Raw genomic sequence first — 12,601 nt, 5'->3', positions numbered from 1 at the left:
CCAGATGTCCACACTGTCACATGGATCAAGCAGAGCTCATTTACATAATCACATTAAAATTGCTTCATAAACTCAACATGGGAACACCATTTGACTGCGTGTTTGTGTGAGGAGAAACAGACAGAGGTAATGGAGGGCGAATGAGACAGAAGGAGGAAGTGAGAGCGTTGTGTGCGAGCCTGTGCTTGTGTGGGAGAGTCCAAGGAAGGTCTCTGTGCCAACGTCTGTGGGCAGACTTTGAAAGCCAGAGGCAGACAAAGCCATCAGATCCACCGCATCAAACAGCCATGGTTTTTGATGTTTCCTCGTGTGTGACTCAATTGCGTAGTAAATCCCCAGAGACATTATTCAGCATAATTGGGAAGACATCTTTCTTACTACATCAATGGGAATGCACCTTGAACATCAGAATTCAAAAGCAACTGCTGTCGCAAGGCCAAGACTTGACTAACAGGGAAAGTAACGCACAATGTAGACAACCTATCAGAACAAAGCAACACATGTGGGCACAACGCCTGTTATGTTGGCTAGCTGACAAACACCGCAGCATTGCCTCCTTTGTAGGTTGAGCTGCAGCAACACCTCATATAAATTACGTTAATGTTCAATAGATAAATAATTCTCCATTAATTAATTTGATAGGGGAAAAGTGTTATTTGGAATAAAAATGCAAGTCAAGTCACCATGTTCTTTTGCGAAAATAAGAATCGCTAAATAAGATTTATTAGAAATGAAGTGAGAATTAATAATTTATTGAACGATTTCACAACATGTATTCCGATATATAAGAGCAGTAATTTCCCTGATAAAAATAAAAATCTCCAGAGGAATCTATCTTGGAAAACTGTAAAAATCAGAATTATAGCCTGAGGTGTAACTGTCAACTGTTTCATTATAGCAATCGTCTGGCAGCTCACTAGGTTGCGTATTCGGTAATCAGGGCGGTTTCCTCAGTCCCCACACACCTGAGCAGAGAAATGTCTGATTATGCGTGCACTCTCTGACGTGCTGTTCCACCAGCTGTTGCCACAAGCGCCGCTAAAAGCCGGCCTCCTCCCCTGCATTCCCATTCCCACTCCCTGAAACCCTGCCAGCGCAGCGAGCCTGTCTATCTCCACAACTGCAGCACCGTAATCTACTATACATCCATTGTAATGAAAACATACTTAATTCATAGTGTTTATTGCAGGAGACAAATTGATTGTCAATTGTAAGGACAGACAGCTACTGCAGAGCTGACAAAAACCTGTGTTGTATGAGCGAACCAGGGAAGAAAGTTTATTTTGACAATTTATTATAGTTTGAGGCTACTTGAAGGTTTACACGTTTGGCTGAACGTGCATTAAATGACGACACTCCTACTGCTTTCTATTCCCAGATAACAGATTTGTCACAGCACGCTGACTGAGGTGAAAGGGCTGGCCTCAGTACAGAGCACAAGCCAAAGTGATTAAACTATAAGTGCATGACTAGAGAGGACTCATGTTAGACTCATGCTAACGTCCAGAGTGATTTAAAGTGAGTACCGAAACAGAATAAGCTCAATGAAAATGTTAATATTGAAGCCAAACCTCCTCCTCCGTTCTTGAATATCATACGACATAGTGAAGTAAACACCAGGTCAGAAAATAATAGCACCATAAGTGAGGAATGATCATACAAACAGCAGGAACAAATAGAGTCATACTTTTTCATTATCTCTGCCAGGAGATTATGTACGTGTGCGTGTGCATTTCGGTGTCTTTCTGTCCATGGCTAGTCTTGCATACATACATGTATCTATGTATGTGTATGTATGTAGGTATGTATGTATGTCTAGATGGGGGGCAAATGTGGGTTGTATTCATTCCATCAAGCATTACAGCAGTGGTCGTGCAGACACCCCTAAGTGGAGATCTGCACTCTACTGAGTGCACTTTTCTAGTTTCAGATGACTTCACTTTTACTGGAATTTCTTGTGGTGGTGTTTTTACCCAGACAGACAATGACGAGTGTGAAAGACAGAAAGCTTGTGGAAGTAATTACAGTTATACATGTACTTGCATGTCTTATCGAACCGGGAGGGAGACGTCAAAAGGCAGAGTGTAATATCTCATGCTGTTTTCAAAGGTTACGCGTAGGAGTAGCGATGCTGGAAGTTTTAGTTCTTTTTTCTCTCTCCCAACAATCCAAATGAAGAGGAAGAGGAAGTTGAAGTGGGGGACAGGTTCTACAGTGTTGTTGTTACCTTGGGAAGGTGCTGCTGCGGCTTGTTGGATCGCAGCCGTCTCCTGGCTCAGCTTCTTCTTCGCCTCTAGGACCGGGTTCTCAAACTGGGTTTTCTGGTTGATGTGGCTGCAAGAAAAACAGGCTCAGATTTAAGAGACTTACAAACACACAACACGCACCTCAGACTTTTTGAGCTTACTGCTCCACTTCTTTTTTTTTTTTTTTTTTTGCAGTTAATTATGCATGCACCTTTCCTATAAAGGAACTGTGATTTTCTAATACAGGGATGCTATAGCGGCACCATTATAAATACATTCATAAACACAGCACAAATAGCGTAAAGGCTGCCTTGCATTCTCTTTATGTGGGGGAACAACTATGGCTTTTAGCAATTTAATATTGTAGGAAATGAACCCCCCGAATGCCAACAACTTTCTGTTCCTCTCCAACACGGTAAACAGCCTGTTGTCCCCCTGGCATACAAACCACAGCCATTGTATCATCGCGAGTTCATTTCAAGCTAAAAGACTGGCAGCTATAAGCTCCATCTATATGCCGTTGACTCTCCTTGTCCAAACAGTGAGCGCTGCTCGCTCTCTTGTCACTTATACCTAGGAGGGATCCTTCTGCAGTCTGAGCAATAAAAGAACGCGAGTGTTCCCATTTTCTTTTCATCACAACAGATTGCTACCTCTCCTTCCAGCCCCCTCTCGCCTCCCTCCATCTATTCTAGTTTAAAGTCTCCCCCACTTCTCTCCACTGCTGTTACAATGGCCGTGTTTCACCGATTTCCTGATGGGGAGGTGGAAACACATTTTGCACACAGACAAATGTACAAACAATATGCAGAAACATACAGTATATGCGTCCTGCATGCAGCGAGATCAGGTCGGTGCAATGTTACCCGCAGAGTTTAATTTTGCCACCCACTGATAAATAACGGGGAGATCCTGATTCCGAATCTTCAACTGTTCTCCTCACCCGGGATACAACAACACGAGCTGTGTGCTGCATCCATTTGTTTATTTTTAGACGGTATTGATTTATGCCGGTCCACTGCTAATGTACACAGTGTAATGTGCACTCCTGATCCATCTGGTGAAATGCGTTTGTGTGTTATGTGCATCTGCGAGGAGCAAGTGGGACAGAACAATTTGCACTATTTGTGATAATGGCAGCTGGAGTGCTTGGAAAATACATACACTAATAAATCAATAAAACTTACTCGACGTAGTATGTGCCGTACTGCGGGTCGTCAATTTCCTCCCAGCCGTAGGGTAACTCTGCAAACAGAGAACAGCGTTGTGTTAAGTAGAGATGTAGAAAGACAGGGAGCATGCATTAAGACGACATAATGGAAGACAGAAGAGGAAGACGAGGCACGATGTTTAGTCGACAATCATCTGGGCATTGGAAAGCATTTAACATAGTGGAGAGGTGCAGCAGTGGTTACCAGTGTAGTTCTTTTCCCCATGACTGGGACATCTAGCATAAGAAAGTAGCCGTGAAAATGAGCCTACAATGATTTTGTGAACATTTCTGTGGTTTCAACAAGCAGGCCGGCTGGAATGGCCAATGTACGTCATGCCCCGATGAACATATCAGGCGGAGGGAGAGAAAGGAGAGAGAGAGAGAGAGAGAGAGAGAGAGAGAGAGAGAGAGAGAGAGAGAGAAGAGCTCTTCACGCACGAGAGACCTTGGAGTAGCTTTTCAGAAGCAACACACCAACTAGCATTCTGTAAAAATCCATTAAAACCTGTCTGGAAGGGTCCCACTCTTTCAGCTGAGGCTACTCTCTGTCTCTGCCTGCACTCAAGCCCACATTAACATCCTGGGGATACGGAGGCACGGCTGGGATTCCTCAAAGTAGACCATGGCTCCAGGTAAAATAGGTCATGTGACTATGAAGCTGAGGGCTACTCCTAGGTTACATGTCAATTCAAAGACAAAGTCCTGCACTTTTACCCTGGTTGGTTATTTGATTGAATGTGTGAAGTGATGGATCACGTAATGGTGGGCAGAGACAATCGAGGTATGCCCCCGTGTAAATACATGTGCAGCAGTTAATGGAATGACTGCATGCTTGAGTACACCAGCTGAGTAGTGCAGCCTACATACCTCCATCCTCGCACTTCTCAGGGGGCTTCGCCTTCTTCGCCAAGCGGGGGTCCAACCACGTGGTCGTCTTGGTATTGTGACTGCGGAACACAAACAGCAGCCGGTAAAAATCAACTACGAAGACCGCTGCTGAGGCCTGTAACAGGACGTGCCATGACAACCGGATTCTCCTCTGTGACATGCTTTGTTGCACAAGAGTCACTGGATCCATCGACACACATCCGATCCATTGGTTTACGTTCAGCTGTCACATTAGCGTGTTTATGGTTAGGCGGCGTTCTCAGAGTTGAGAAAAAAAACAACTCTGAATGAGAAACCCGAGAAACTCGTTTACCCTCAAATGTGTTGAACAACTGGGGTGTGTAATCAGGAGGAAAAGCACAATGGTATTCTGATATCTCCAGAGACAAATGGCTTTGAGCCAAATATGAATAAAACACACAGGCTTGCATGGACACATGTTGGCTCAACACTGAGTGCACCAACACATATATTATACCAACCTCTGAGAAAGGCTTGTTGACCCGATTGTTGTAAAATCAAAGTATTGATTGGTCTTCATGTTAGCTATGACAGTCAATGTGTTTATTGTTATGCACCAGTAAGTCAAATTCCTTCTATGTGCAAATATACTTGGCATTAAACCGTTTCTGATTCCTTCTGAAACCCAAGGGTATTGTTGTAGAATGTTTTTTTCCTGTCTGAACTGTCTTTAACAAGCCTCTGCTCAAGAAAGTATATATATACACAGTATATATTGAAAGATTTTGTCAAAACGTGAGCGGCGCTTATAGTGCTTACAAATATCCCCATTTTCATTTTAACAAAGTCCATAGCTGATTAGGCACTGATGATTAACTTATATCAAAAAGTGTATCTTAAAAATTATTATTATTGACATGAAACCGTTTAATGCGGCACAATAAAGTGAGAGCAAATCAATGTGTCTTTCCAGTAGATCAGCTGTTTCAAAAAAGACACGTTCAAAGTCCCTTCAATCACCTCTCTTCAGCAGATCATTTTGACCTTACTTAAATTGGTGTCACGTGATTGGCTGATTAGATATTTGCGTTAATGAGCAGTTGAAGAGGTGCTACTAATAACACTAACCCTTTACAGTATATATATATATATATATATATATATGTATATACACTGTATAGGTTTAACCCCTTAACCTTAACCCATATACACATATACAGTATATAAACACTGTATATTGGCACAAATTATGACTTTACTCATGACTCAGTGATTGAGGCCTTTTGTGTGATGAAGTGACGCCCATTGAAATCCACTGTGCTGTGTTTTTCCCTCCAAATCATGTGTATTCCACTTTTCTTTATTATCAACATTTTCTATTAACTTGTCATATTTGGAATGAAGGAAAAAATATTCCAGGTCAAATATGAAAATTGTTGAAGTTAGTCCAAAAAGAGAGAGTCGGGCCGGGGGGTCAGTTGAACTTGGGAAGTTTTATGTTTTACTGTATTCATGTATTCATTCACTTCCAAAAATGTTGCAATGATACAGTTTAGAGTCTGGGGTGATGGGATGTGTGGTGTTTGTCTACATTCAGTCAGAAATAGGTAGACACTGTTCCAAACAGATGTCGCAACTTCACAACTGTGGGCCCTGTTTGTGCTCGTGTCACTCCTTCTTTGCCCGAACGTGTTGTTGATGAGCTGCTATTTCTTAATCACTCAGCAATGAGTAAATTATGTCACATGCAGATCACAAACCCATCATTACACACCCAGGATCAAGCCTAACAGTACTGATTTGATACTAACAGAAACATTCATCTGTGTTTCATTATGCATAAAGCAGACAGCAGTAAATAAAATGCTGTTTTACATCAGCTGTACAAACAACACATCCATTTTTAACATCACATCTTACGACATACCCCGCTGCAGTTGTAAGATGACATGGTTTACATAAGTAACAACACCCTAGTCGTCAGTTGACCTAAATTCCCTTCTTCATCAGCCGGCATACAGACTGTGTCACACCTGATCCAGTTAATAACATATATACCTGAAGCCTCATCTTACTGTTACGGCTTCTGTCATTCTATATTTCTGCTATTGTAATCAACTTTGATTTATCAAAGAAAGGGCTAACTCATTTCTCTTACATAGCTTTACTCTAACTGGAGTATGTTGAGGTAGATTTTGGCAACAGCTTAGCAGACAATTCTTGTTAGAATCAATTAATCGTTGAGGTCTTTTAAAGGTAAAAAATTGCTGATTTTCAACCTTATCTTTATCTAGCTGAGAGGGATGTAGTAGAGTGGCAACCTCCAGATGAGAGATGAAGCCATCACGGAAGTGCCCCAAACTGCTGTTCCTCAAATGGCCACTTGAGCCTGGCTCCAAAAAGTGAGTCAATCTTCATACATCCCCATGTTAAAATGCCACAGAAATAAACATGTTTACAGCCTGGTACACATAAAACAGTTTGTTCTCTATGGCTGATCTCCCCATTCCCCGGGGGGGATGAATTTTTATATAACGTTTAAATGTTGACAGGGCTGCTTGGAGTGACAGGTGGGTGGTCGCTAGTACCAGGTCGCTAGTTGCTAGCGATCTCGCTGCCACCACACTTGGGCCCGCCTCAACTCCACCGACAATCCACCACTTTGCCCACTTTTAGAGTTTTAGAGTTAGGCTGTGTTGTCACATATTTTACAACAGTCTGTATTCTTAAAAGAAAAAAGTCTACCCTTTAATGGCATTTGTTTGAAATAAGAAAATACTAAATATTGCCTGATGTATACTTTTCCCTCAGTAGCCAGTTTCTTAGGTACAAAACGGTGAATCCTCATATTGGAAGAGGATGGAACCTTCAAACGTCTGGCATCTAAATTAATTAAATGCTCACTAAAAATAGTGATGAATTACAATTGATGTTTATCAATTGGTCAGTTGACTAATTGTTTCTGCACCAAATGGTCTCACGACCCGTGTGTTGTGTCTGTCACTTACTCTATGAAGTAGACCATGCCGGTCTCAGTGTAAGCCATCTCCCAGTTAAGGGGCAGGGGCTCCAGGCTGTCATCGCGGGGCAGAGAGCTCCATGTGCGGAAGTCCATGGAGCTGCTGGACTGGTTGTAGCTGGGCACTGCTTTTCTCCAGTCTGCCCCCTCTTTGTGCTCTTTATAGAGAGAGAGAGAGATAAGAGGTAAAAGAGGGAGAAAACCGAGCAGAGTGGATGGTTAGCCTGCAGGAACACCTCTGCCCTCCTGTTTTCATTCGTGATGCAGGGGAGTGAAGGAAGAGCTGTGTCGCTCATAGGATTTGCATGTGATGGTGTGTGTTCGCCAAAGGGCTGTTTTTGCATTTGCATGTGCACACAGTGTTAATGCTTATGGATATGTACACGTACACTCCCTGAGGGTTGCAACGACAGAGGCATGGACTCACATTAGAAAGAGCCATTTGAGCCTAAGTACATTTCTGTATGATAACACTGTACTGCTGCTCTTCACTTATACACTGTTGCTTTTGTACAGCCACCCATTAATGAGAACCTGGTCGACAATGAACATGAAACATACAACAAAGGCTCTCCTAATTCACTTAGCATTTCACACCTTCCCTCAAAGACGGGTATAAAGGGATGAAACGCGAGTTATTTTCATCCCGTTCTTTTGTGCAGCGCTAACCTCCTCACAACAGATGATGATGCTGAAAGATGTTTCGCACGCCACGTTTCTGGGTTGATCATTCCACCTGAATTTTAGATTGAATAAATAATTGCTGAAAATCCAAACACAGAGTCCCATTTGCAGCATCCAAAACGCTTTTTTTCTTTTTGTCTCTCTGATCAGAAGCACACACTTTATATTTGATTTAAAAGGCACAAACGCACAGATTGAAGGCACATGTGTTTGAAGAGCCAAGTAAACACTTGGAGAACCAGCCGGAGGGCAGAGCCTGAAGGAGAGCTGAGGTCACCCGGTTCGCGGCGGGGTGAGGGCCCACTCAGTGATACACGTAAAGAGGGACTGCTGGGGAGAGGGGCAATGGTGGTGGTGGTGGGGGGGTTATGATAAGGACAGTCCGAGAAAAGACGGGGCGAAGCTGCAGTCAAGAGTTGAGAGACTTAGAGCTCACATTTTCCATTTACCTCTTTTTTCATTTGAGCATAACTCTGCCCATCTATGGCTGGTCTGAGACCACTCTGCAACAGCTACGGGCAGTCATTTGTGACTGGTTTCTTTCCATAAAAAGAACTCCTGGATGTTTGGGCATCATTCTCTGTTTGATTTCATTCTGACAGAGCGTTTGGGTAAACAGACTTTGGATTTATGTGAATCCTTTGTACAGCTGAGCAAGCAGTGTTTGAGCCGTGACTGTCAAAACAATGTTTCATTCTGGAAAGAAAAACACCATTTTCAGCTCGGACTTGCCTCCCCGTTAACTCCAACTCTTTCGCTGTCAATACCCGGGTATGGCGCACAGTATGTAACCCATTTCTGATGCAAGCGCCGTTCTCCTCGTGAGCATCAGAGGACAGATTTGTTCCTCAAAGAGCTGAGAAGGATGTCCTGCTTGACGTAGTAGAAGGTAACAAATAGTGACGGCATCGCCAGCGTATCCAGGTTTTGTCAGGTCAAATTTTTCAAGTTAGTTCTCAAACAGAGTTTGCACCGGTAGTTCAAAATTTGATCTGGGTGTGCAAAAACACTACAACCTCGAATGACAAACGAACGAGAAGGGGATGGGACGAGAGCTTAAGAGGGATGATCAAGCTGCCCAGGAGGGGAATCTATTAATGCCGTTTTATGTGACAGTACTGTAGTTTCCTCAAACACCCACTGGGCCCCATCAAACGGTAAACAATCTGCAACCAGACAAAGTCTTCATGTCTCACAGCAGACAGTGACAGTGACCTAACATGGCAATCCCACAACCAAAGGACAAACAGAGTACGGTTGGAATCTCCATTATTTAACATGACATTCTGTGCTTTGACGTTCACTGACCAGGCAGTCCATTGACCAGCGGTGGCCTCTCATCATCGTCTTCCTCCTCAGGGACCGCGCTGTCCTTCCTGTCCATCTTACTGACTGAGGTGGTGCGTTTCCTGGGGCCCTCACCACCGTAGTCTTCATCAAACAGCACCTGATCCACCAGGTCCGGCTGCACCAGGTTGGGCTCTGCCGGCGGCTTCGGGGTCCCGTAGTAGTTACCTTTCAGAGTAAAAGATGGGAGGAGCAGAAGGAGGAGGAGGAGGAGAATGAGAGAGACGTACTCATAAAATAGTGCAACCGCAAACAGTTAAGGAGCCGCGGAAAAGGCAGCTAGAATGCAGACCAGTATGAACGAAAAACGTGCAGTAGTGTGCCATGAACTCTATACATCACTCCAATTCCTCTGATTTCAATCAAGTTCAAAAAATGAATTCCCTAAATGTCACACGCCAGCACTCAGGGTCGACTTCTCACACGTTTCAGAGGTCTTCTTCCTCCGCACAATTTACACGTCTCTGAACCCCCTGCTTTGTTTTCCCCCGATAACTGCACCACAGGGCTGTCATGACTCATGTAACATTAAAATTCCTTCACTTGGAGTTTGCCAGCAACTAATTACACTGATCATTGAATACAGCAATTATCTAAATCTCAGCTTGCTCTTTTTTTCCCTAATGAAGAAAAAACCTTGTGTTACGGATTATAAATATTCAGTGCACTCCGTACGAGTGCAAAACTTTGTTAAATGATTTGCTCATTTAGCTCACGGGGTGATCCATCAATGTATGGCTGGTGAGCAGTATGTGGAACTCAATTTAGGTGTGGAATAAGTAATTATTCAACCTCCATTAGGATTATAAATAATGAGCATACTGATTTACATCCCTGCCATTTTTTACAATTATGTGTTCGCTAAATGCTGCTCTCTCTGTCAGATGTCTTCACGCAATGATATCAAATATATTATTTGCCAATTCATTAGTTGGGTCAAATATTTACTCAGTTCTTACAATAAGTGATCATATAAGAGTGAGCCTGCTCTGCTAAATCAGGATTTACAATAAGATTAATTAAAGAACAGGGAGAGATGCTGCTGGGAAATAGGGGTTTTCAGAAATGTAATTAGCCTAAACTCCATTCCATTGGACCATAGTATTATGAACCTTAGATGTACTTAAGCGTGAACATGCAGATGCTGTATTGTAAGAGCAACATTCATCAACTCCAGATCTTTTTATAGCTTGGTACAAAGAGGCAAAGCTGACAACGCCGTGCATGCTGGGAGGAACAGAGGGCTCCGAGGAACGCACCACAGCTTTACGGCACCATACCGTACCACCACAACGGTCTCCTCTGATTAGGGAGCCCATCTCGAAGTGCTGCCTCTTCTCCTCAAGCTTGCCAACTACAATGCACAGCAAACTGGGTTAATGCAGCTACGCTCAGCTTCCTCAAAGCAGCGGGAAGGTTGAGGAGGCTGGATGAAAGCCGGCCCCTCCCTCCTTGTCGCTCGACTCGCTGTGTTTACTAAGCGACACTCATCCGCATTTGTCAAAGATGGCTTCATTAACAGGGGTGGCACCACGATAGCGAGGAGAGATTGGGTCTGCTGGCTAATCCCCCGCCTGTCTCCTGCCGCACGCTGCCATTCATCAGCCAGACGCTCCGTCTGTGATTAATTACTTACAAACGTGTCTCTTGGCCCCTGATAAATGTGTGTCGCAGATACGGAGGTCTGTGAAAGCAGCGCATCGGTGAAGATTTGTGATGCCATTTGCCACTATAGACGGAGGGAGGCCTCATAAGCTGATGAGCAGGGGAGCTTGTCCGACGTTACTTGTGATCCTCGCGTCTCGCAACGGGGTTCATGAGCCAGGAAGAACGTGCGTGCGAGCAATTTCATGGTGGGGAAATCCTCTGCCGGTGATGACAAGAACTCCTGTTGTCAAGGGCACTATGCATGAGCTACCCAAGGTCACCAGCACGCTTTCATCTTGCCAAGATCACGAAACAGACAGCTACGCGGTCCCAGAGACTGACACACAGACCATCCACCCAGCACACCACACATTGCCACTCATGCATGAGTACTGCACTCCCACTCACATTCAATTTAATCTCCAGGTCTGTTTCCCTTCCTCGTTAAAATCAGACTCATTATCACGATGGGGATCCCAAAACAACAGATTTCGACGTGGATCTCGATTTGGCAGAATTTTGCATTCCCTTGTTAGCAGATTAGAGATGTCATTTACCAGAGAGGAAAAAACAAAAAACCTCTATGTGCATAACTTTATTTTCCTGGCAGCTGTCTCTCCAGTCTTGCACTTCATTGCACTTAGATATTCAGTTCTTGTCCAGGCTGCTCTGCTCGGAGAGAGTGACCCAACGTGAACCTCTGAGGCGCCGAGACTGAGGAGGGACCTGAGAGCCCAGAAAGATGTGCTCCAAGCGCCTGGCGCAGATGGCTGATGTGTCTGCTTGGCAGGCGACCCGGGACCCTCCGGAACAACATGAAGCAGCCGGCATGTACACTACCAATCATAGAACAGCCCGGACCCACAGAAAATGGTCTAACCCTGGCTAGTGCTTATGCGAGTTGTGTCCCCACCTCCGATCAGCTCTTCCTGAGAGATCAACGTGGTCATGGATGGCAGGATGATTGATAAGGAGAGGGTGTTTAAGTTGACATTATGTGTACAATGCGTTAAATGACTCCCATGAAATATTTTCTAGATAGAGGGGAAAAAAAAAAAAAAATGCGTTACACATGAACCATTAACATAACGAGCATTCAGACGAAGTCATTTGGGACCATTAGCGAGCCCATTATGATTAGCTAAGAATACCATTAGCGCAGTACCTTGAGTGAAACTCGCTTACTGTTCGCTTTTAAACTGAAGCTAATTCAGGAGCTCTTCACAGAAGAAATGCAACCCATGTGACCTATTACAAGAGAACGGTTGTCCTTGTTTATCTTCCTCTTTTTCAAAGAAATTAGCGAGGCTGTGCTTCAACCATAACCAAATGGAGTAAATCTCAGTCCTCGATCCAATTACTTCCTTCACTCTGCTGCTGAGAGATCAACCCCTCTGCCACGGCAGCTGTTGGTGCTGACTGGCTTTTAGAGGAAAAGAGGAGGAATTGGGGGGGAGGGCAGTCACTATCCGAGTGTTCAGTTCTCTCTCGGGGATCGTATGCTCAAACCTTCCAGCTTTTGAGAAGCTAATCCACACATCTGCAGGCAGCCAGTCCTGCTTCCCTTGCAAGAGGAGGGGGGGGGGGGGGGGGGGT

At 44.2% G+C, this 12,601-nt stretch overlaps 1 protein-coding gene across 3 annotated transcripts in view; it reads right to left on the bottom strand.

The window, feature by feature from the left end:
• magi3b (membrane associated guanylate kinase, WW and PDZ domain containing 3b) overlaps nucleotides 1-12,601 on the bottom strand; it is a 125,379-nt gene that overhangs the window by 22,732 nt on the left and 90,046 nt on the right. For 2 of the 3 annotated variants that reach the window (XM_031871725.1, XM_031871727.1), the window contains exons 4-8: nucleotides 9,320-9,526; nucleotides 7,317-7,485; nucleotides 4,327-4,406; nucleotides 3,434-3,491; nucleotides 2,228-2,334 (exon numbers count right to left, since the gene is read on the bottom strand). In XM_031871725.1, the coding sequence (XP_031727585.1) occupies nucleotides 2,228-2,334; nucleotides 3,434-3,491; nucleotides 4,327-4,406; nucleotides 7,317-7,485; nucleotides 9,320-9,526 (621 nt within the window). The remainder of the gene's footprint in view (nucleotides 1-2,227; nucleotides 2,335-3,433; nucleotides 3,492-4,326; nucleotides 4,407-7,316; nucleotides 7,486-9,319; nucleotides 9,527-12,601) is intronic. The other variant, XM_031871726.1, reaches the window with a different exon arrangement.

This window comes from Anarrhichthys ocellatus, unplaced genomic scaffold (assembly GCF_004355925.1).
Source record: "Anarrhichthys ocellatus isolate YVR2014 unplaced genomic scaffold, GSC_Weel_1.0 scaffold60, whole genome shotgun sequence".
NCBI lineage: Eukaryota > Metazoa > Chordata > Actinopteri > Perciformes > Anarhichadidae > Anarrhichthys > Anarrhichthys ocellatus.
This window is presented reverse-complemented; position numbering and strand designations above follow the sequence as displayed.